This window comes from Pseudophryne corroboree, chromosome 1 (assembly GCF_028390025.1).
Source record: "Pseudophryne corroboree isolate aPseCor3 chromosome 1, aPseCor3.hap2, whole genome shotgun sequence".
In the NCBI taxonomy this organism is placed as follows: Eukaryota; Metazoa; Chordata; class Amphibia; order Anura; family Myobatrachidae; genus Pseudophryne; species Pseudophryne corroboree.
In genome coordinates this window covers 375568329-375593606 of record NC_086444.1, presented here as the reverse complement: position 1 = coordinate 375593606, position 25278 = coordinate 375568329, and the positions used below count along the sequence as shown (strand labels likewise).

The 25278-nt window shown below is 47.0% G+C and overlaps 1 protein-coding gene and 1 pseudogene across 2 annotated transcripts in view; one reads left to right on the top strand and one right to left on the bottom strand.

Moving 5' to 3' along the window:
- RNF10 (ring finger protein 10) overlaps positions 1 to 14402 on the top strand; it is a 44362-nt gene extending 29960 nt beyond the window's left edge. For both annotated transcript variants that reach the window (XM_063913114.1, XM_063913115.1), the window contains exons 12-17: positions 11555 to 11656; positions 12007 to 12165; positions 12246 to 12325; positions 13453 to 13510; positions 13586 to 13747; positions 13834 to 14402. In XM_063913114.1, the coding sequence (XP_063769184.1) occupies positions 11555 to 11656; positions 12007 to 12165; positions 12246 to 12325; positions 13453 to 13510; positions 13586 to 13747; positions 13834 to 13907 (635 nt within the window). In that variant the 3' untranslated portion in view covers positions 13908 to 14402. The remainder of the gene's footprint in view (positions 1 to 11554; positions 11657 to 12006; positions 12166 to 12245; positions 12326 to 13452; positions 13511 to 13585; positions 13748 to 13833) is intronic.
- A 622-nt stretch (positions 14403 to 15024) lies between these two features.
- Positions 15025 to 15143, bottom strand: LOC134954529 (5S ribosomal RNA; annotated as a pseudogene).
- Positions 15144 to 25278: the final 10135 nt, after the last annotated feature.

Sequence of the window (25278 nt, the reverse complement as noted above, 5' to 3'; positions counted from 1 at the left end):
CATGGGCACTTTAAGAAAGAATTTAGTTCCTGGTGTGCACTGGCTCCTCCCTCTATGCCCCTCCTCTAGACCTCAGTTAGAGTACTGTGCCAAGAGGAGATGGACAGTACGAGGAAAGGATTTTTGTTAATCCAAGGGCAAGATTCATACCAGCCACACCAATCACACCGTATAACTTGTGATAACAATCCAGTAAACAGTATGACAATAACATAGCATCAGTTCACGCCCGATGCAACAATAACGTAACCCTTATTGAAGCAATAACTATATACAAGTATTGCAGAAGAAGTCCGCACTTGGGACGGGCGCCCAGCATCCTCTACGGACTACGAGAAATAGATTTACCAGTAAGTAAAATCTTATTTGCCAAGCTACAAAGGATTCTAGCAGGATAGTGTCATGCATCTCTGCTTTGGCTATATTAGCCAGAAGGATCCTGTGGCTAAGGTAATGGCAAGTGGACTCAAACTCAAAGGCGGCAGTGGAGGCGATCCCCCTTCAGAGGGGAGGCTTTATTTGGTCTAGAATTAGACAAATGGATTTCACAGGCAACAGCAGGAAACTCTACATTTCTGCCTACCACGTATTCTAGAACTACGCCACCGGTCAGAAGAAACTACTCTGGTCTGGTGTTCAATTCATTTAGGCCTCAATCCTTTCGAGCTCGAGGAAGAGGTTTTGGCGGTCAAGCTCGTGGAAATAGAGGCCATGCCCAGTCCACAGCCGTGGCATGACTGTCTCCCAGCTCATCTTGGGTCTCCTATGGTGGGTGCACGATTGGAAAGGTTTCAGGACACCTGGGCAGAAACCTCGCCAGATGTCTGGATCAACAATACTATTACCCAGGTATACAAAATAGAATTTCTGAACCGACCTCAGTCAGTTGTTTACGACAGGCCTACCTCTGTGTCCTCAAGAAGCTAAGGCATTAGACTCGGCCATTCAAAAGTTACTTCAGACGGAAGTAATTCTGCCTATCCCGACGTCTCAGAGGAACAGAATTTTATTCAGCCTTTTTGTAGTGCCGAAACCGGATGAGTCTCTCTCTCAGGCCAATCCTCCATTTAAAGACGTTAAATCAATTCCTAACTGTTTACAGATTCAAGATGAAATCCATACAGACAGTTATTGTGGGATTGGAACAACGGGAGTTCATGGTGTCCGTGGACATAAAGGATGCATACCTCCATGTCCCAATCTGGACCCTGCACCAAGCCTACTTACAGTTTGCAGTGGGTAAGACTCATTACCAGTTCAGAGCTCTACTGTTTGGCCTATCTTCAGCCCCGAGAGTCTTCACAAAGATTATGGCGGTAATGGTAGCGAAATTGAGATAGTTAGGAGTAACGATTATACCATACCTGGACGACCTTCTTATCAAGGCTTCCTCTCAAGACCAGTTGATCCTGGTTGCTCAGATCACTCAGTTTCTGATTCGACACGGATGGATCGTGAATTTCAAGAAATCGCATCTGCAACAGACACAGAGGATCCAATTTCTGGGTCTCATTTTAGGAACGGTACGACTGAGGGTGTTTCTCCCAGAAGACAAGATCCAAGACATCAAGGCAATGGTACGTCAGGTGCTACAGAACCAGACTCTGTCTCTGCATCTTTGTACGGCTTCTAGGAAAGATGTCGGCATCCTTCGAAGCGATCCAATACAGCAGACTACATTCCAGACCCTTTTAACTGAATCTGATTGCTCAGGGGGCAGGCATGGATTTACTTCACTGACGGATTTGCTTGTCGCCCCAGGCCAGGACCTCGTTAATTTGGTGGTCGGTCCACAAAAACCTAGCGGCAGGAAAGAGGCTTGGAATCTGGGATTGGAAAATTTGACAACAGATGCCAGTGTCAGAGGATACGGAGCAGTAATGGACAGCCATCAGTTTCAGGGAAGATGGTCACTGCAGGAAAGCAGTCTCCCAATAAATGTACTGGAGCTAAGAGCCATTTACAATGCACTTCTGATAGCGGAATATCTAGTCTGGGCCCAACATGTGAGTGCAGTCGAACAATGTGATGGCGACAGCATACATAAACCCATCAGGGAGGAACAAGAAGCCACATGGCTTTAAAAGATGCCACAAAGATTCTGTCTTGGACAGAAAAAAAAGCGCAACATAATCCTGTCGGGAGTCTTCATTCCAGAAGTGGAAAATTGGGAAGCAGACTACCTCCGCCATCAGGATATGCGTCCAGGGGAGTGGTGTCTACACCCTCAGGTATTCAAGTCAGTGGTACGATGGTGGGGCCTACCGCAGATAGACCTAATGGCCTCTCGGAACAACCAACAGCTGCCAAGATGTGGCCAGGACGCGGGATCCAGCAGCAGAGGCGATGGACGCGCTGGCGATTCCTTGGACATACGAACTAGTGTACATCTTCCCGTCATTTCCCCTTTTACCAAGAGTATTAAAGAAGGTGAAACTGTAAAGGGCGTGATTGATTTTAATAGCACCAGACTGGTCTTGCAGAAGTTGGTACTTGGACCTGAGGGGACTTAAGGCAGAAGATCCTTGGAGACTACCGCAGAGGGAGGACCTGTTACAGGGCCCATTCCTTCACCCAGATCTGAACCATCTACTTTTGACGGCATGCTTCTTGAGACCAGGATACTAAGAGACAAAGGTATCCCGAGATCAGTTATTCCGACCATGTTAGCTGCAAGGAAGCCAGTAACTGCGGCACATTACCATAGAATCTGGAAGAAGTACATGGTCTGGTGCCAACCTAAGGGTTGGAACCCCAGGGAGTTCCTCCTTACTAGACTGTTGAAGTTTCTCCAAAATGGTTTGGATGGTGGGTTGAGATTAGGATCCTTAAAGGTACAGGTCTCGACCCTCTCACTCTTTTTCCAGAAACGTCTGGCATCCGTGCAGGAGGTCCAGACATTTTTACAGGGTGTGTTAAGAATACAACCACCCTTTCGTCCTCCCACCGCCCTGTGGGATTTAAATTTCGTGCTCAATTTTTTTTTTATATATTTTTTTTTTTTTGAGATCGGCAATTTTCGAGCCTTTGGATAAGGCGGCTCTAAAATATGAGCTGGAAAGCTGTCCTACTCCTAGCTTTAGCATCTGCGAGAAGGGTGTCCGAATTAGGTGCCCTGTCATGTAAAAGTCCTTTCTTGGTTTTTCATGAAGACAGAGCGGAGCTTCGTACAAAAGCGGAGTTTTTACTTAAGGTGGTTTCGGGTGTCCACATAAATCAGCCAATTGTGGTCTCCTCCTTCTGAGGATTGGCAGAGGTTGACTTGTCTTTGGATGTGGTTAGAGACCTACGGGTCTACGTGCAGGCTACAACTTCTATTAGGAAGTCTGATGCTTTGTTTGGTACTGTATGATGGATCTAGGAGGAGTTGGCCGTCTTCAAAACAAACTTTGGCCAGTACTTCATGCGCTGCGGCTAGAGGAGCTTCCACTGCCCAACGTTGAATGATGAGTGGTGAGAAGTCTTTCTGGCATTCACGGGTCCTTTTGTTTCTGCAGGCGGGCATGGATTTGGGCCTACAGCAATCTTCCTTGAATCTGCCCTTTCTGTTCTTTTTCAGAGACAAATTGCTCTCAATATTTTTTTCGAAGTGTCTTTCATGTACAGCCACTGTTTCTGCCCCCGGTGAATCCATGTAACCTGTCTTTTTGGTTCTTCGGACGCTGCAGTTCGCTCCCTTTGATCCTTTAGCCACTGTGAACATATGTTGACTCACGTGGAAGATATCTTTAGTTGCTACTGCGTCTCGCCGGGGGGGTGTCCGACCTGAGCATGTTATCTTGTCACTCTCACTTTCTCATCTTTCTTGCAGTTGTGTTATCGACGCTGGGTTGTGTCGAAGTTCCACATTAATTGAGAGATTGGGGTTCCAGCTTACGACGCTTCGAGCACTGCCCCAGTGGATGCGTCTCTGGATATCTTGAGGACTCTCCGTATAAATGTAGACAGGACCAGAGATCGTCGAAAATTGTATTCTTTTTCTCCTCTATGATTTTCACAAGTGGGGCTGGCAGGCCTCCAAACAAACATTGGCCAGGTTATTCCGCTTGACTATCCACTCCATGCCTACTCTGCTGTAGATCTTCTTGTCCCGGCTGGGGTGACTGCTCATTCCACCCGGTCTGTTGGACCCTCGTGGGTGGATGAGTGGTGCTTTGGCAAAGCAGCTTTATAAAGCAGCCACGTGGTCTCCTGCCCAACCTTTTGTTTCTACGCCTTTGATACCTTTGTCTTCAGATGTGGCCTTTAGGCGTTAAGTTCTCAGTGCAGCTCAGGGGACCGCTTTTGGATGTTCCAATGTCCCTGTACCCCCTAGCGGATGACAGAAGAAAACAGGATTTATGTTCTTACCTGGGTAAATCCTTTTCTTCAAATGCATCACCGACCACCCTGATGCACCTGGCTTGTGAGGATTAGTTCCTGTGTACTGATTCTCTGTTGGATTGAAGGTGCATGTAAGGTGTGCGTGTGCTGGTCTTCTCTCCGTGCTAACCAAACTGGGTGGCTGGGGGCAGGGTTTAGTGGATAGGGAGTCTAGAGTTGCTGGGAATATATTTTTTCTTTTAACTATTTGGTGGCTAGACTGTCACCAATCCTGGCTGTAGCCAGTGTCCCTGTGGACTCTAAGAAAAGGATTTAACCAGGTAAGAACATAAATCCTGTTTCTCTATCGTCCTAGTGGATGCTGGGGTTCCTGAAAGGACCATGGGGAATAGCGGCTCCGCAGGAGACAGGGCACAAAAGTAAAGCTTTCCGATCAGGTGGTGTGCACTGGCTCCTCCCCCTATGACCCTCCTCCAAGCCAGTTAGATTTTTGTGCCCGGCCGAGAAGGGTGCAATCTAGGTGGCTCTCCTAAAGAGCTGCTTAGAGAAAGTTTAGCTTAGGTTTTTTATTTTACAGTGAGTCCTGCTGGCAACAGGATCACTGCAACGAGGGACTTAGGGGAGAAGAAGTGAACTCACCTGCGTGCAGGATGGATTGGCTTCTTGGCTACTGGACATCAGCTCCAGAGGGACGATCACAGGTACAGCCTGGATGGTCACCGGAGCCTCGCCGCCGGCCCCCTTGCAGATGCTGAAACATGAAGAGGTCCAGAATCGGCGGCAGAAGACTCCTCAGTCTTCTAAAGGTAGCGCACAGCACTGCAGCTGTGCGCCATTTTCCTCTCCGCACACTTCACACGGCAGTCACTGAGGGTGCAGGGCGCTGGGAGGGGAGCGCCCTGGGAGGCAAATGAAAACCTATTTGGCTAAAAAATACCTCACATATAGCCTCCGGGGCTATATGGAGATATTTAACCCCTGCCAGAATACACTAAAGAGCGGGAGACGAGCCCGCCGGAAAAGGGGCGGGGCCTATCTCCTCAGCACACAGCGCCATTTTCCTTACACAGCTCCGCTGGTCAGGACGGCTCCCAGGTCTCTCCCCTGCACTGCACTACAGAAACAGGGTAAAGCAAGAGAGGGGGGGCAAAATAGTGGCAAAAATTATATTATAAAAGCAGCTATACAGGGAGCACTTATTATAAGGCTATCCCTGTCATATATAGCGCTTTTGGTGTGTGCTGGCAAACTCTCCCTCTGTCTCCCCAAAGGGCTAGTGGGGTCCTGTCTTCGTTAAGAGCATTCCCTGTGTGTCTGCTGTGTGTCGGTACGTGTGTGTCGACATGTATGAGGACGATATTGGTGTGGAGGCGGAGCAATTGCCAAATATGGGGATGTCACCTCCTAGGGGGTCGACACCAGAATGGATGCCTTTATTTATGGAATTACGGGATAGTGTCAACACGCTAAAGCAGTCGTTTGTCGACATGAGACGGCCGGACAATCAGTTAGTGCCTGTCCAGGCGCCTCAAACACCGTCAGGGGCTGTAAAACGCCCTTTGCCTCAGTCGGTCGACACAGACCCAGACACAGGCACTGATTCCAGTGGCGACGGTGACGAATCAACCGTATTTTCCAGTAGGGCCACACGTTATATGATTTTGGCAATGAAGGAGGCGTTACATTTAGCTGATACTACTGGTACCACTAAACAGGGTATTATGTGGGGTGTGAAAAAACTACCTATAGTTTTTCCTGAATCAGAAGAACTAAATGATGTATGTGATGAAGCGTGGGTTGCCCCCGATAAAAAGATGCTAATTTCAAAGAAGTTATTAGCTTTATACCCTTTCCCGTCAGAGGTTAGGGCGCGCTGGGAAACACCTCCTAGGGTGGATAAGGCGCTCACACGCTTATCTAAACAAGTGGCGTTACCCTCTCCTGAGACGGCCGCACTTAAAGATCCAACAGATAGGAGGATGGAAAATATCCAAAAAAGTATATACACACATACAGGTGTTATACTACGACCAGCTATAGCGTCAGCCTGGATGTGCAGTGCTGGAGTAGTTTGGTCAGAGTCCCTGATTGAAAATATTGATACCCTGGATAGGGACAATGTTTTACTGTCTTTAGAGCAAATAAAGGATGCATTTCTTTATATGCGTGATGCACAGAGGGATATCTGCACACTGGCATCACGGGTAAGTGCTATGTCCATTTCGGCCAGAAGAAGTTTATGGACGCGACAGTGGTCAGGCGATGCGGACTCAAAACGGCATATGGAAGTTTTGCCGTATAAAGGGGAGGAGTTATTTGGAGTCGGTCTATCAGATTTGGTGGCCACGGCTACAGCCGGGAAATCCACCTTTTTACCTCAAGCTACTCCCCAACAGAAAAAGACACCGACTTTTCAACCGCAGTCCTTTCGTTCCTTTAAAAACAAGAGAGCAAAGGGATATTCATATCTGCCACGAGGCAGAGGAAGGGGGAAGAGACACCAACAGGCAGCTCCTTCCCAGGAACAGAAGCCCTCCCCCGCTTCTACAAAAGCCTCAGCATGACGCTGGGGCTTCTCAAGCGGACTCGGGGGCGGTGGGCGGTCGTCTCAAGCATTTCAGCGCGCAGTGGGCTCACTCGCAGGTAGATCCCTGGATCCTGCAGATAATATCTCAGGGGTACAGGTTGGAACTAGAGACAGATCCGCCTCGCCGTTTCCTGAAGTCTGCTTTACCAACGTCCCCCTCCGAAAGGGAGACGGTTTTGGAAGCCATTCACAAGCTGTACTCTCAGCAGGTGATAGTCAAGGTACCTCTTCTACAACAGGGAAAGGGGTATTATTCCACTCTATTTGTGGTACCGAAGCCGGACGGCTCGGTAAGACCTATTCTAAATCTGAAGTCCTTGAACCTGTACATAAAGAAGTTCAAGTTCAAAATGGAGTCACTCAGAGCAGTGATAGCGAACCTGGAAGAAGGGGACTTTATGGTGTCCTTGGACATCAAGGATGCGTACCTCCACGTTCCAATTTACCCCTCACACCAGGGGTACCTCAGGTTCGTTGTACAAAACTGTCACTATCAGTTTCAGACGCTGCCGTTTGGATTGTCCACGGCACCTCGGGTCTTTACAAAGGTAATGGCCGAGAGGATGATTCTTCTTCGAAGAAAAGGCGTATTAATTATCCCATACTTGGACGATCTCCTAATAAGGGCAAGGTCCAGAGAACAGCTAGAGAGGGGATTAGCACTGTCTCAAGAAGTGCTAAAACAGCACGGCTGGATTCTGAATATTCCAAAATCCCAGTTAATGCCGACAACTCGTCTGCTGTTCCTAGGGATGATTCTGGACACGGTTCAGAAAAAGGTTTTTCTCCCGGAGGAAAAAGCCAAGGAGTTATCCGAGCTTGTCAGGAACCTCCTAAAACCAGGAAAGGTGTCTGTACATCAATGCACAAGAGTCCTGGGAAAAATGGTGGCTTCTTACGAAGCAATTCCATTCGGCAGATTCCATGCACGAATTTTCCAGAGGGATCTGTTAGACAAATGGTCAGGGTCGCATCTTCAGATGCACCAGCGGATAACCCTGTCTCCAAGGACAAGGGTATCTCTTCTGTGGTGGTTGCAGAGTGCTCATCTATTGGAGGGCCGCAGATTCGGCATACAGGATTGGATCCTGGTGACCACGGACGCCAGCCTGAGAGGCTGGGGAGCAGTCACACAAGGAAGAAACTTCCAGGGAGTGTGGACGAGCCTGGAAACGTCTCTTCACATAAACATTCTGGAACTAAGAGCAATCTACAATGCTCTAAGCCAGGCAGAACCTCTGCTTCAAGGAAAACCGGTGTTGATCCAGTCGGACAACATCACGGCAGTCGCCCATGTGAACAGACAGGGCGGCACAAGAAGCAGGAGTGCAATGGCAGAAGCTGCAAGGATTCTTCGCTGGGCAGAGAATCATGTGATAGCACTGTCAGCAGTGTTCATCCCGGGAGTGGACAACTGGGAAGCAGACTTCCTCAGCAGACACGACCTTCACCCGGGAGAGTGGGGACTTCATCCGGAAGTCTTCCACATGCTGGTAACCCGTTGGGAAAGACCAATGGTGGACATGATGGCATCTCGCCTCAACAAAAAACTGGACAGGTATTGCGCCAGGTCAAGAGATCCGCAGGCAATAGCTGTGGACGCGCTGGTAACGCCTTGGGTGTACCAGTCAGTGTATGTGTTTCCTCCTCTGCCTGTCATACCAAAAGTATTGAGAATTATACGGCAAAGAGGCGTAAGAACGATACTAGTGGTTCCGGATTGGCCAAGAAGGACTTGGTACCCGGAACTTCAAGAGATGATCACGGAAGATCCGTGGCCTCTACCTCTAAGGAGGGACTTGCTTCAGCAGGGTCCCTGTCTGTTTCAAGACTTACCGCGGCTGCGTTTGACGGCATGGCGGTTGAACGCCGGATCCTAAAGGAAAAAGGCATGCCGGAAGAAGTCATTCCTACTTTGATTAAAGCAAGGAAGGAAGTAACCGTGCAACACTATCACCGCATTTGGCGAAGATATGTTGCGTGGTGCGAGGATCGGAGTGCTCCGACGGAGGAATTTCAACTGGGTCGATTCCTACATTTCCTGCAATCAGGATTGTCTATGGGTCTCAAATTGGGATCTATTAAGGTTCAAATTTCGGCCCTGTCGATTTTCTTTCAAAAAGAATTGGCTTCAGTTCCTGAAGTCCAGACTTTTGTTAAGGGAGTGCTGCATATACAGCCTCCTGTGGTGCCTCCAGTGGCACCGTGGGATCTCAATGTGGTTTTGGAATTTCTAAAATCTCATTGGTTTGAACCACTAAAAAAGGTGGATTTAAAATATCTCACATGGAAAGTGACCATGTTACTAGCCCTGGCTTCGGCCAGGAGAGTGTCAGAACTGGCAGCTTTATCTTACAAAAGCCCATATCTGATTTTCCATTCGGACAGGGCAGAACTGCGGACTCGTCCGCATTTTCTCCCTAAGGTGGTGTCAGCATTTCATCTGAACCAGCCTATTGTAGTGCCTGCGGCTACAAGTGACTTGGAGGACTCCAAGTTACTGGACGTTGTCAGAGCATTAAAAATATATATTGCAAGGACAGCTGGAGTCAGAAAATCTGACTCGTTGTTTATATTGTATGCACCCAACAAGATGGGTGCTCCTGCGTCTAAGCAGACGATTGCTCGTTGGATCTGTAGCACAATCCAACTTGCACATTCTGTGGCAGGCCTGCCACAGCCTAAATCTGTAAAGGCCCACTCCACAAGGAAGGTGGGCTCATCTTGGGCGGCTGCCCGAGGGGTCTCGGCATTACAACTTTGCCGAGCAGCTACGTGGTCAGGGGAGAACACGTTTGTAAAATTTTACAAATTTGATACTCTGGCTAAGGAGGACCTGGAGTTCTCTCATTCGGTGCTGCAGAGTCATCCGCACTCTCCCGCCCGTTTGGGAGCTTTGGTATAATCCCCATGGTCCTTTCAGGAACCCCAGCATCCACTAGGACGATAGAGAAAATAAGAATTTACTTACCGATAATTCTATTTCTCGGAGTCCGTAGTGGATGCTGGGCGCCCATCCCAAGTGCGGATTATCTGCAATAATTGTACATAGTTATTGTTAACTAATTCGGGTTATTGTTAGGAAGCCATCTTTCAGAGGCTCCTCTGTTATCATACTGTTAACTGGTTTTGATCACAAGTTGTACGGTGTGATTGGTGTGGCTGGTATGAGTCTTACCCGGGATTCAAAATTCCTCCCTTATTGTGTACGCTCGTCCGGGCACAGTACCTAACTGGCTTGGAGGAGGGTCATAGGGGGAGGAGCCAGTGCACACCACCTGATCGGAAAGCTTTACTTTTGTGCCCTGTCTCCTGCGGAGCCGCTATTCCCCATGGTCCTTTCAGGAACCCCAGCATCCACTACGGACTCCGAGAAATAGAATTATCGGTAAGTAAATTCTTATTTTTCCACAACATAGATGCAGTAGTGTCAGATAAGTAGCCTGACCTTTTTCACAGCTTTGGATTGCACAACACAATTTGTACCTATTCACATAAGACTGCAGCACAGCTCTGGCCACACCAATAGCATGCCTATTCTAACTGTCCTACCCCACCAAAAGCGAATGTTTTGTATAAGAATTTTGACATTAAGTTTTTAAAATGTCACTCAGAATAAGGTTTCTGGTGTTACATTTGGTTCTAAATAAGAAAATCTTTGTCGGTGCATGTGAGCTTCTCAATCTGATGCATGGAGAACTCCTCAGGGAGGCCTTGATGATGCACCTATTTATTTATTTATTAAGTTTCTTATGTAGCGCAGCAAATTCCGTTGCGCTTTACAATTGGAAATAACAATGCTATAACAAAACTGGGTAATAACAAACAGTCATAGAGGTAGGAAGCCCTGCTCGCAAGCTTACAATTTATAGCAGTAAATAAATAAAAATCAGCTCCTTGGACCATTAATGCTGTATTCACACTATTAGATCGGGATACATTCAATTTTCCGGCTGTGGGATCCCGGCGGTCAAGATGCCGACACCGGATTCCCGACAGCTGACAATGTCGCCAGCCGGAATCCCGGCAAAACAGGACTATTTCCACTCGTGGTTGTCCACGACACCCAGAGTGGGATTAGATCCTGTGGGGAGCCTGCAAGGGGACACTTTGCAATCGCCCTGCTTCCGGCATTCTGGCAGGCGGGATCCTGCTGTCGGGTATGGACAGCCGGCATCCTGACCGCCGGTAAATCCGGCTGAATTCGTTAGATCTGTCCAATCTTTCTGGTTGGAATGAAAATCTGGGAATGTATGGGAGCAAATGGCAATCAACCATTTGCTCCCATACACTGTCCCAAAAACAGACAAAAATAGATGTTCAAACAAATTGGTTAAATCAATTTGATTTAACCAAGTTATCCAAATGACCATTTTTGCCCTTGTTCTGGTTGTCATTTTCTCACATGCATTACCAAATTTTCACTCCAACCAGAAAGATTGGACAGATGTTAGTGTACCTAGCTTTATAGACCTTGCCAGATCCAAGGTAGTGATCACTCGTGGAATTTTTTTTCTTTCTTTTAATAGTCTACATTTGTGTATTTTCAGTGTGTGTAGTCGACTAAAATAGATGCTGTGAATTTGAAGTCTACTTGTCGTTCTGCTTTTCATGTATGCCTGTATATATTTCAAAACTCTTTAGATGAAGTGGAGAAGAGAAAAAGGTTGCGTCAGAGGAAGGCTCGAGATGAGCGTCGCAGGGAGAAAAGGATTGAGATTGAGGAGAACAAAAAGCAGGGAAAATGTAAGATTAAGTGTTCCTCCTGTCATATCCCAACAGCGATAATATATAAATAAGTTGGCTATAGTACAAAATTAACCAATGGTGCAGACTAAAAGTTACTTCATCATAGGTCATATACACCGCATTGCCAGGCAGTGTTGTAAAAACCACCACCAAGACCTCTTATAGAAACCTACATACATGCATGCATAAGAACTGTAACATTGTTACACGGTGACCAACAAATAGAACATGGTGCTGTGCTCCATGGACATTGCTTTTAGGTCATCCTTCATGCATGTGTAACGTAATGACTTGATTGATTTTTTTTATTTTTTTTCACCATACTTTCATTTAAACACCATCCACAGACCCTGAAGTGCATATTGCACTGGAAAACTTTCAGCAGTTCCCTGCAGTCAGTTCTACCACAGAGCCTACCTTTCCTGGTTCCCTTTCTTTCATCTCTGCTGCAGATGCACAAAGCTCATCGCCATCTCCTCTGAGCTGCAGCCCAGCGTCTCAGGCTGGTGAGTATTGTTTATACTGATCTGGTATCTAATGGAGAGTATACTGCAAACTCCTGTCTAATAGAACTCTCTATGTATAGGATCAATTCTTAGTCATGGTGCAGAAAGCCCCATTGATACCCCAGTAGAGGATGACACCAGGTTTCCCTCATTTGCTCAGGTGAGTTCCCATAGTCCATTGGTCCATGAAGATGAGGTTAATGTCTTATATAAGTTGCTATATAATGGTGAATACTGTATTGTCTTGATCCTTAGAGGGCATGGCAATACATGGAGATAATTATTTTGGGAGATATGTTAATCTTTCACATTCTGATGAATACTACAGTAAACGGTTTTGTAGTTGATCTGAATGATAATTTTCTGATATAAAAGCCTAATTTAGAAGTTATAAGGAAATGCAGTTTGGTGCCATTGATCATTTTCCTTACACTGGACCTCCCCTCCCCCCCAGTGTGACAAGCAGCAGGTTATATGATTTTGAAATTTGCTTGCATATAAAACATGCCTGCACATTATGCCATAAATATCAGATTCTCATAACAATACACTTGTCGTCATATATTAGAAAGAAAATATGAACATATGCAGTAAAGATGTTTGTAACACTGGGCACCAGCTTGTCTCAGAGTTTTCTTATTACAAAGAGACACTTTAAAAATGTTAGCATTCAATATATTAACACCCTCTTCTACAATGAGTACAACTGTACATGTAATTAACCTAACTATTGGGAACCATTGCTTCATAAAGGTCATGTGTTTGTGATGTCTCTGATTCCTTGTGAATTAATGGGCTGAGTTCTTCTGGATGTCACTGTACACACAATGGAAGACTCTGCACTTTAGGTAACAGGTACACTTAGTAAAAATAGGATTTTGGTACTTACCAGGTAAATCCTTTTCTTTGAATCCATAGGGGGCACTGGAGTACTCTTGGGATATGGACGGCTTTAGCTGGACAGGCACTGAATATTTAAATTTAGTAACTCTCCTCCCCTCCATACTCCCAGAATACCTCAGTGTTTTTTCAGTGCTCACAGTAGTGACACGCACGTGTGGTTCTTCCACACATAATATCACAGGTACAGAAAGTCACAACATTCACATACATACTGTTGCAGGCTACAGGAGCTCTGTTTACTTACAGCTGCCACCATGCTCAGGAAGTGAGTGCAACATATATAATCTATATCATTTTACTTGAGCTAATCATATAATTTTAGTCAGTTTTGAACATATTTAAATGTAGAAGTAGTGTTTTCTGTAATTATCATCTGTCTTGTAGATGCTAAGAGTTGGGAAAGCAAAGGCGGAATCATGGCCCAAGGCTGCAGTACAGAAAGGTAAAGGAAAATGTCTCACTCTGTTTTCTGCTCCTGGGCAGGCAGGTTATTGATGTGTATTGTCTTACTCTACAGAAAATCCTGTTCTGTTCATGGCGCCTGCGGACAGTGATGGGGAGAGTGACTGCTCTGAGAGAGTCCCAGTACCAAGCTTCCAGAACTCCTTTAGTGAAGCCATGGAGATGGCCTTTCTGAAGCTGGATACTGCGCTTCCTACTCCTCCTCCTCCTCCGTCAGGTAGGGGATTATCTCTTTATTTATGTCTTCAGTTACCTTGGTTTCCAGTACATCACTTTCACCTTTTCTTTCTTTTTTTCCCCAAGGTGAAAAAGGTGGAAAGAGGAAGAAAAAGCAGCAGAAACTTCTGTTTAGTACCTCTATGGTTCACACAAAATGAGCAGAGGTGTCTAATCACACCTCTGCATCTTCTGCACACATTGCTTAATATCACTATCTGCAGTATTTATGGTTGAAGATTATTTTCATATCTCTCCCCTTCCCTTCCTGTTTTTTTTTTTTTTTTTTTTTTTTTGCCAGTGGTGGAACTGGTCTTGGTGAAGTATAATTTCAGGCTCCTGGATTATTGGGCAGAATGTTGTACATGGAGCAGTGTATGACACTGGAGTAGCGTTTGCTAAAGTGCAGGCATTGTAATGCTCAGCTGCAGTGTAGCTTATCCTGGATGATGGGTTTCTTGCCATTGTGAAACCATCTGAGCTCCTTATCTGCCATCAAGGTGAAAAAAAGCCATTGGCCTATGTATTAATCTGAGGTTCATTTAGAGTGAGCTCTTTCTGAAGCTGGGCGCCATTGCTCTGGATTACGCTTTCATGTAAAAGGAATATTTTTCTTTCTCAAACTGTAGATTAACAATAAATGACTTATAAATAAATATGAGCACTTGCATATTTGTTACCTTGTACACTAAAAGGGTTTGTTTAGTCCCGCACTTGATTTAATAGTTTGTAAAAGGGGCTTGATTCAATATTGCCCCAGCGATACCAACCATGTATTCTACATAAGATCCCTAAAATTGGGTATCAATATTAAGGGTTGGTGGTGCTCCCATAGTCAATGGCATAAACTGTTTAATTAGAAAAAATTAAAACTTAACTTTTAATTATATACTATATAAAATTATTGATACATTGAAGGACACAAACATATATAAAATACAATATGACCCCTCCATACCAATAGTGTGAGATGTTTAGCGATATCAAAATTACCAAGTTCAAATGCTATATGTTGAATGCACCTAAGGTGAAAATATTTAAAACTGGAATCTCAGTGGATGCCCAGAAAAAATGAAAAACACAGCGTAGTAAAGATAATTATAATGACAATATTTATCCAATATAGAGTGCCTTATGTTTTCTAAGGATCTCCTGGTACGAGTTTAGATAACTGTACACTTATTATAAATCAAAAGGATAGAGTGGACGATGGAGTAGTGGTAAAGAGGTCAATGGTTTCACCACCACTTCTGCTGTTTGTATCAAATTACGGAGTTGTGCTTACTGCACCTGATATTCCCTAGAGGTCTCCCATCTAGGTACTAATCAGGCTTGTCACTGCTTAGCTTCCAAGATCAGATGAGATCGGGCGTGACCAGTGAAAAATGGCAGTAATATATCCAAATAGAACATATGAGAGAGTTTGGTTGATGACTTATACCAAGAAATAGAGAACTTCTGCTGTCCAGTGAATTTGCACAGGTTCTCTATTACTTGAGCATTGCAGAGAATAAATTACTGGCAACTGAATGAGAGAGTACTGAAATCAGATTGGCACATAAATCAGGATTTATATATTACATCTCGTAATATCAATACCCTATTTCTGATTTCAATAGGCCTAGGTAGCCCACCTCTCTCATCCACTGTCCGCTATAATCATTTATATGACAGTAGGACAGCAGAAGGTGGAGCTCCTAACCTATTCTTTTTTTCAAATTTATGGTAGTTATCATTGACATCAGAAACTTGTTACCTTTCAATATAAAGTACTACCTACCAATCACATTCTGCTTTTGTAAGGCAGCAGATTTTGCATGTCAGGTCTATCTGCTGCTCTATGACTATAGGGGAGGCACTCGATATCCTGGGCGTCGGGATCCCGGCGCCAGGATCCTGACAACTATTCTCCCTCTTGGGGTGTCCACGACACCCCTGGAGGGAGAATAAATAGCGTAGCACGCCACCGGGCAGCATATAAACCTCTATATGACACTGGCAACAAGGGACATAGTGCCAGGGCACTGTCCTAACCCCCGCCAGTCTAAAAGTTTTGAATAATAGTGGGACTGAAGCGCGCCACTACGGGGGTGGAGCTTAGCCCTCACAGCTCACACAGCCCAGTGCCATTTTCTCTACACAGGCTGCAGAGACGCTGGTCCTTCCTCTCACTGCTGCATAAGTATCAGGGTGAAAAACGGGGGGGTGGGAGGGGGGGCACAGTAAATTTTGTGCAATATATGTTGATTATAAAAGCGCTGCAGGTCTGGGGCATTATTTAGTGTTTTCAGAACCGTTGGTGAAGCGCTGGGTTGTGAGCTGGCAAACTCCCTCTGTGTCTCTCTGACAGACTTTAGGTGGGTCTGTCCCCTATATGCCCAGTGTGTCTGTGAGTAGTGAATACACGTGTGTCAGCATGTCTGAGGCGGAGTGCTCTTCCCAGGAGGAGGCTGTATTAGGGACACAGACGGCTGTGGGAGTGAACCTGTCGGCACCGCCGACTCCTGATTGGGTGAATGTGTTGAATGCTTTGAATGCTAATGTGGCTCTTATTAATAAAGAGATTGGATAAATCGGAGTCTCAGAACCAGGCATGGAAGAAATCAGTGGAGGATGTATTGTTACAAGTCCAGACCCCCTCGGGGTCACAAAAAAGATAATTTGCCCAGTTGGCAGACACGGATACCGACACGGACTGACTCCAGTGTCGACTATAGTGATACCAGATTAGATCCGAAATTAGCAAAGAGCATTCGGTACATTATTGTGGCGATAAAAGACGTATTACATATCTCGGAGGACCCTCTTGTTCCTGACAAAAGGGTCTGCATGTATAAGGGGAAGAAGCCTGAGGTAACGTTTCCTCCCCCTCACGAACTGAACACCCTATTTGAAAAGGTTTGGGAAAATCCTGACAAAAAGTTTGATTCCCAAAAGGATTCCAGTGGCATATCCGTTTCCCTCTGGGGATGGGGAAAAGTGGGAGTCACCACCCATTGTGGACAAGGCTCTATCACGGCTGTCCAAAAAAGTGACTCTTCCGTCCCCTTAAACGGCAACCCTTAAGGATCCGGCGGATCGTAGGCAGGAAACTACATTGAAATCCATTTATGTCACCACAGGTACGCTGCTCAGGCCAGCCATTGCATCTGCATGGGTGAGTAGTGCTATCGAAAAGTGGGCAGATAACTTGTCATCTGATATAGATACCCTGGATAGGGATAGCGTTCTCTTGACACTAGGTCATATCAGGGACGCTGCAGCATACCTAAAGGAAGCTGCAAGGGATATTGGCCTTTTGGGTGCAAAGACCAATGCCATGGCAGTCTAAGCTAGACGAGCATTGTGGATTCATCAATGGAATGCTGATGCCGACTCTAAGAAAAATATGGAGTCTCTGCAGTATAAAGGTGGTGTCTTGTTTGCTGACGGCCTTGCCGATTTGGTATCTACGGCTACCGCGGGTAAGTCGTCCTTTTTACCTTATGTTCATGCACAACAAAAGAAAACACACCACTATCAGATGCAGTCCTTTCGGCCCAATAAATACAAGAAAGGCCGAGGTTCTTCCTTCCTTGCTACTAGAGAATAGGGGAAAGGAAAAAAAGTAACCGGCAGTGGCAGGTTCCCAGGAGCAGAAGTCCTCCCCGGCTTCTGCCAAATCCACCGCGTGACGCTGGGACTCCTCTGCGGGAGTCCGCACCGGTGGGGGCGCGTCTCAAAATCTAAAGTCAGTTCTGGGTTCGTTCGGCCCTGGACCCATGGGTTTTAGAAATAGTATCCCAGGGGTACAAACTAGAGTTTCAAGACGTTCCCCCTCGCCGATTTTTCAAATCAGCCTTACCAGCTTCTCTTCCGGACAGGGAGGTTGTACGCAAAGCAATACAAAAGGTGTGTCTAAATCAGGTCATTATCAAGGTTCCCCCATCACAACAGGGAGAAGGATTTTATTTGAGCCTGTTCGTGGTCCCGAAGCCGGACTGCTCGGTCAGACCAATCCGGAATCTAAAATCCCTCAATTTCTCCTTCATCCACTAGGGGCCACTGGAGCGTAGTTACAATGGGGAAATAGTAGGCAGTAATTGGGAGCTGGCACTTTAAAATTCTCACACTGTGGCTAGCTCCTCCCCTACTATCTCCCCTCCAAGCCAGTCTTAGTTTAGTGCCCGAGGTAGCTGGTTCACTTGGGTTTAGCTGAAGAATTTTTTCTTTTTTCTTTATTATTTTATTTTTCTTTCACACACTCACAGACTGGCAGCTCTGCCACTGCCAGTCTGCACCGCGGGAGCTGCCGGCGGGGTCCCATCGCAGCTGCGTGCGGCTCGGGATGGGCCCCGGCTGAGGGAGACACTGAGCTCTCCTGAGTTGGCCGGACACCGCTGCGTGCGGCGCGTGTCGGGGCCACTCCATCCAGCAGAAGATTCCGGCAGCATGGCAGCGGTGAGTATCAAAAATGGCCGGACACCGCTGCGTGCGGCGCGTGTCGGGGCCGCTGGGTCGAAACGCCTGACGGAAGGAAGCGGTGAGTACAATCTCCCCCCCTCCCCCTCCAGACTGATGTATGTTTTTACATTTTTCAGTTTCAGTGTTTTAATACATGGATGGACAGGCTCCCCTATACTCTCCAGTCAGACAGGCTGGAGTGCATAAAAGGCTTACTAATTTGAACCTATATCTGTGTAATAATTAGCATAGCTCTCATGGCAGAGTGGTAACACCTATGGTTACGATGCCCACGAGCTAGGGTTCGATTCCAGCAAAGGACACAGTCTCCCCGGCCGCAGCATATACACTTACAGGCAGCCGGATGATAGTGCGGTTTTAATTTGAAAGTGACCGGAGCAGGGGGGCGGAGCTAACTCCCGCTCCGTTCGGCGGGCTCAGGCTTTCCGCTCCCCGGCCGCACATCGCTCCCCGGCCGCAGCATACAGGCGGCCGGGGGATGCATGGGCGCTTTCCGCTTACTATACAGCGGATTTGAATTTGGCGCCGAAGCGGAGGGGGCGGAGCTAACTCCCGCTCTGTACGGCGGGCTTTCTCCGCTCCCCAGCCGCTGCAGCATGACGAGACGCCGCTCCACAGTCCCCCGGGCCACTGAAAGCTCCTTTCCTCTCCTGGCTGTGCAGGGAGGATTCTTTACATGTATAAGGTATGAGGGGGGAAGGGGGGTGAAGCTTATTCCCCCCGGTGGAGGCTCCCAGCTCTCATGGTCTCTAGGCAACACACCTGTCTCTGGAGTTTGTAGCTTTTCTGTGCAGTGTGCTGCAGAAATATTGTTACATCTTGCTTTGGCTACATTCCTCCTGCAGGGGAGTCCTCTGCCCCATTTCAGACATTTAGATCAGGGAATCTGCTCTATTACAGGAGCTGGGACTCAGCTCATTGATAATTAAAAATCTACTGTGCAGTATTTCTTTACCCTACAAATACACAGTATTTATCTACCCTATTAGGTGCACAGTAATTATCTACCCTATTAGGTGCACAGTATTTATCTGCCCTATTAGGTGCATGGGTTCACTGTGGTGTGTGTATATAGATATGTTTGTATATATATATTTAAGTGTGTGGGTATGTATATAGATATATCCATACAATACCATATATAGGGGATAAAACAAACACTTCCGCAATGTTTTCTAGAAACAGAATACCCCACCTTGCCACATAACATTTTCACCCATCTTTTCTCACAGGCTGGTCACCATTTTGAAAAGCCAGCGGAACCTCCGAGAAACATCGGGTGCACCTTAATTAGCGGTACACTACATACAGGGCGGGGTGTTGCCTTCCCTTTATTATTCCTTGGTGTCACTAGTTACTAATGCTATTTGTAATTGGGGAATGTGTGTAAGGCATCAGACAAATAGCGCTGTGGCTCAGTACGCTAGTAGCGGGTATCTGAACAGGGGTTTGAATCCAAACAAAACTTTAAGGAGAGCTCCTATAGCCTAGGGCTAAGACTCCTGTCCCACAGCGCAGCGTTACTGGTTCAGGTCTCCGCTGCTCCAGAAAGTTTATTTGAATCGTGTCGGTCACTACACATTATAGTGCAGACCTTACATAGGGCTGTGTTTATTTAACCCACCTTTTCTCCTTTCGTTTGTCTCACCTGGGATAGTCAAAGAATTCCCTCTTAGGTGTGAAGTATGCGGTGGAGCCATCTGCAGAGCCCTCCACGCACCTGCAGGACACTACTGTTTGAACAGCTCAGATTATACAGGTAATGTCACTGGTAACCAGAGACCTTGTACGTCATTTCACCTCTCCAGGTTTCTAAAGGAACCTTGCTAACCTTCCATGTTACAATACTGATGATGTCTGTTTTCTGTGGAGTCTGAACCTGTGTCTCAGAATATCCAGGTGCATTATACAGCAGTTCGTCTGAGACTGCAGGTAAAGGAGGCGGACACGTCAAGTCCATCAGGGTTCGACACCGATGACGAAAGGACAGCGACTGGTCCAGTTTCGGATGAGCTGGGCAGGCTCCGGTAGACGGCCGGCAGACACCCGAATACACAATTTCAGGTATCAAACAATGTTTGTTTTCCTATCCTTTCCCCGCAGACGGCAGGTAAGGGTATCAGAACCTCTCCAGGGTATACCCCTCGATGTATCGCCGGTCCAACAAGCTGCCGTTTTCCTGAGGCAAACTTGCTCAGGGATCCATCGAAGACATATACGGCAGCAGGGTTCTACCTTGTCCGGAGCAGGTAGGTTGTGGAATAATTGTCCTCTAGGTTACAGGATGTTTCGCATCCGGATCAATTGATACTTTGATACGGGTCAGAATCACGATTCTGCTTTACGTTCTTTGGAGGTCTCCACGTCTGCAGTCTCGGAACCTGCATTTTCGCTTTGGGCTGTCTTAACCCGACGACCTCTGGGGCTGCGACAGTGACAGGTGAACATGAAATCCTACGGGGCAGATGGTTCAGGGGAAGGAACTTTCTGCAGGATTTCTTGAACCATTGGAGGTAAGTCCACTTTGCTTTCTCCTACTTTTGCCCCAGCTCCAAGACAGACCTTTACCGGTCTTTCCTTTAGATTTTTACCGTGCCCTTTCAGGCTTCCGATTCCACACGGGCGATATCTCTGTCGCCAGGGGATCTCAGAAAAAAAAAAAAAAAAGCTGAAGCAGAGGTTCAGCATCCTCGGTCCAGTCTGATTTTACATCATCCTATACACACACTAAAGGTCAGACTTTCCTACTACCTGGAGGGTCCCAGGGTAGGCGCAGGTCGGTGGAAGAAGGCTTGGGCGGTTACAGACTAGATTTGGGAGTACAACCGTCTCGGGAGTCCCTCGGCAGGGGTCGACCGATTTACGATGACAAGAGAGTCATAATGCAGGCGGCGCTCCATATGCTTCTAACCGCAAAGGGTGTTGATCCCTGTTTTTTACATATCATTTGAATCGGGACAGTTCTCAGGCCTTTGTTTTCTTTTCACGTTCCGAAGCCAGTTGGCTCGGCCAGGCCTATTCTGGCCTTAGAATCCTTTCAGTCTGTGATTGCTAGTTGAACAAGAAAGGGAGTTTTACGCGTCCCTTGTCTTCAGGGATGCCTGTTTACTGATTTCCGTTGGGTTTCCTCATCGGGCTTTACTCAGTCGCATTACAGGATTCTCATTTTCACTGTAAGTCCTTTTCTTTCGGTCTCTCTTCCGCTCCCACAGGGTTCAGGAAGATTACAGAATAACTCTTTTTCAAGGGGTTGACGTTGGTTCCCTAATGGGACAATCTACTGCTACTATCCCACTCTGTACATTACGTGGCTTCTGAAGATCCGATTTATGCTCCTCATAAACGTTTTCTCAACAGGGTCCGTCGGAGGATTTTTCCTTCCTCTGTACCAAGTACTCTATTTCTTCAGTCAAGCTGCGACGCAATGAGTGGTCGCCTACATTCCCCTCTGAGCGGGGGACAACAATCTTCTTTCCAGATCAGGCCACCAGGTCAGACTCCTGGGTGAGGGAACATTCCCCGGAGTTTTGTCAGCTGGTCTGCTGTGGGCGGAGATTTCGAATCGACCTCAGGGCGTTCTGACTGACTCTTTAACCCTTTACTACTCACCGACGTGAGCTCTGGTGGCAGTAGCTGAGGATGCCCTCAGGGCTCCTGGGAGTTTCTGGTTATTCTATCCTGCCTCCTTTTCTATTTCTACCTCACTTTCGGTAACACAGGAGGAGAATATGCGTGCTAGTCCTCTCGGTGGCTCTGGTTGGGCCACGATTGACTTGAAGATACGGCTACAACTGTTGTCGGTAGAGGAGCCTTGGCTCCTACCTCGACTGGACTGTCTACTTCAACAGGGTCCTTTTCTTTGTTCAATCTTACACTGGTTTCATTTAACCGTGTGACTGTTCACGAGCCCTCAGAAGGGAGGAGTTCCCTAGTTCGGTTAGGCCTACTAGGCCCCGATTTCAGAAGTCTGTTACCTCTTCTCGCTTTTGCCACTTTTGGAAAACTTTATGGGACATAATAAGGATAAAAGGGGGTTTTCCCCTTTCAGTTACCATTCAGCCGTAATCTTTGGTTTCTCTGGGAGGTTTTGCTCCGCTGCGCTTCAAACCACATTGACCTGAATTTTCGGTCCCTGCCTTTTTCGGTTTTCTTCCAAAAGAAATTAGCCTGGCGCCCGTAAGTTCGGGCTCTCTTTCAGGGAGTACTCTATTAGCAACTCCCCCGGCTGAGCTTCGGCCTCAGCGGTCGTTTCTCCCAAAGGGCATGTCCGTTTTTCATATAAATCTGACACTAGTGTTTTTCAGTCCTCTTTGACTGTTGTCAGGGCTCGCTGACTTTCTCTACAGAGGTCTTAGGCTATTCGACGAAGGGTTTTTTCTTCTTTATTCTGTACGATGCTCCCGTACTAAATAGCCAGGGTCCCAGCATATGCTGGGCTGTTGGATACAGTCTTCTTGGCGGTTGCTCGGGAGCCTCCGTTTTCCATTTCAGCGCACTTTACGTGCGTGGTGGGACCTTCGTGGGCAGCTGCCCGTGGGGTCTCCATGAATACTTTGTCGCACGGCTACTTGGTCAGACCGACATTCGTTTTGTCAAATTCTACAAGTTTGACACTTTTGCGGCCTCTGCATCTCACTTTGGCCGAGCGGTTTTACAGGACTCTCAGCGCTCTCCCACCCGTTTTGGGAGCTCTGGGACGTCCCCATTGTAACTACGCTCCAGTGGCCCCTAGTGGATGAAGGAGAAATCAGGATTTTGGTACTTACCGATAAATCCCTTTCTCCGATTCCACAGGGGCCACTGGACGCCCGCCCAGCGCTGTTCCTCCTTGTTTTTTGCTTAACGGTTTGCAGATCACCATATGACTGCTTGTTGAGTTCGGGCTAGCCGGTTGTTTGTTAGGTTCTGTTCCAGGTTGGGTTTGTGTTATCCTGGGTTACAGGGCGTCATTAACCTCCTCTACCTTACGGTTTGTTTATTACAGCTCTCCTCGGGCACAGTTTTACGTAGACTGGCTTGGAGGGGAGATAGTAGGGGAGGAGCTAGCCACAGTGTGAGAATTTTAAAGTGCCAGCTCCCAATTACTGCCTACTATTTCCCCATTGTAACTACGCTCCAGTGGCCCCTGTGGAATCGGAGAAAGGGATTTATCGGTAAGTACCAAAATCCTGATTTCTACCTAAGAAAATTCAAATTGGAATCTCTCCGGGCGGTGATCCCCACTCTGGAGCAAGGGGATTTTATGGTGTCAGTAGACATAAAGGATGCCTACTTGCACGTTCCCACTTATCCTCCGCATCAGGCTTACCTGAGGTTTGCAGTTCAGGATTGTCATTACCAATTTCAGATGTTGCAGTTTGGTCTGTCCACGGCTCCGAGGGTTTTCACCAAGGTTATGGCGGAAATGATGGTTCTCCTGCGCAAGCAGGGAGTCACAATTATCCCGTACTTGGACGATCTCCTGATAAAGGCGAGATCCAGGGACCAGTTACTGCAGAACATTACGCTCTCCCTGACTGTTCTGCAACAACATGGTTGGCTCCTAAACTTGCCGAAATCACAGTTTGTGCCGATGACGCGGCTGTCGGTTTTGGGACTGATTCTGGACACAGAATTAGAGTTTTTCTTCCCGTGGAAAAAGCTCTGGAAATTCAGAACCTGGTCAAACAAATTCTGAAACCGACAAGTGTCAGTCCATCAATGCACTTGGTTACTGGGGAAAATGGTGGCGGCCTACGAGGCCATTCAGTTTGGCAGATTCCATGCCAGAGTGTTTCAGTGGGACCTGTTGGACAAGTGGTCCGGATCCCACCTGCACATGCACCAAAGAATAATCCTGTCTTCCAAGACCAGAATCTCACTCCTGTGGTGGCTGAACAGCTCTCACCTTCTAGAGGGGCGCAGGTTCGGGATCCAGGACTGGATCCTGGTAACCACGGATGCGAGTCTCTGAGGCTGGGGGGCAGTCACACAGGGAAAACTTCCAGGGAAGATGGTCAAGCCAAGAAACTTGTCTACACATACATTTTCTGGGTTAAGGGCCATTTACAACGGCCTTCTGCAAGCTGAACATCTTCTGCACAATCTGCCCGTCCTGATTCAATCGGATAATATAACAGCAGCAGCGTACATAAACCGCCAGGGCGGAACAAAAAGCAGAGCGGCGATGGCAGAGGCCACAAAAGTTCTCCGTTGGGCGGAAAGACATACAAGCGCTCTGTCAGCGATCTTCATTCCGGGAGTGGACAACTGGGAAGCAGACTTCCTCAGCAGACACGATCTCCATCCAGGGGAGTGGGGTCTTCATCAAGAGGTCTTCACAGAAGTGACAAGTCGTTGGGGAATTCCTCAAATAGACATGATGGCGTCTCGTCTCAACAAGAAACTGCAGAAATATTGTTCCAGGTCGAGGGACCCTCAAGCAATAGCAGTCGACGCACTAGTAACACCATGGGTGTTTCAGTCGGTATATGTATTCCCTCCGCTTCCTCTCATTCCAAAAGTGCTAAAGATCATAAGAAGAACAAAGGTTCAGGCGATCCTCATTGTTCCAAATTGGCCAAGGAGGGCTTGGTATCCAGATCTTCAGGAATTACTCTTATTTAAAAAAAAAAAAATTTCTTCATGGGGTCACAAATACAAAACGATACCAACAGGTAGTGATTTCAACAGAGTACAATATATGCATAGTGTAATCGTTGGCAATTATAAAAATAACTGAAGAAATAAAAACAAAAACAGTGACCCATTTTTGACCCAGAGAGCGGGTGATTTACTCATAGGAGATCCCTGGCCTCTTACTCTACGAGAGGATCTGTTACAGCAGGGGCCGTGCGTGTATCAAGACTTACCGCGGCTACGTTTGACGGTTAAACGCCGGATCCTAGCCCGAAAGGGTATCCCCTGTGAAGTCATGCCCACACTTCTTCAGGCTAGAAAAGGGGTAACGTCTAAACATTACCACCGTATTTGGAGGAAATGTGTCTTGGTGTGAATCCAAGAAGGCTCCTACGGAAGAGTTTCACTTAGGACGTTTTCTTCATTTTCTACAAGCAGGTGTGGATGCGG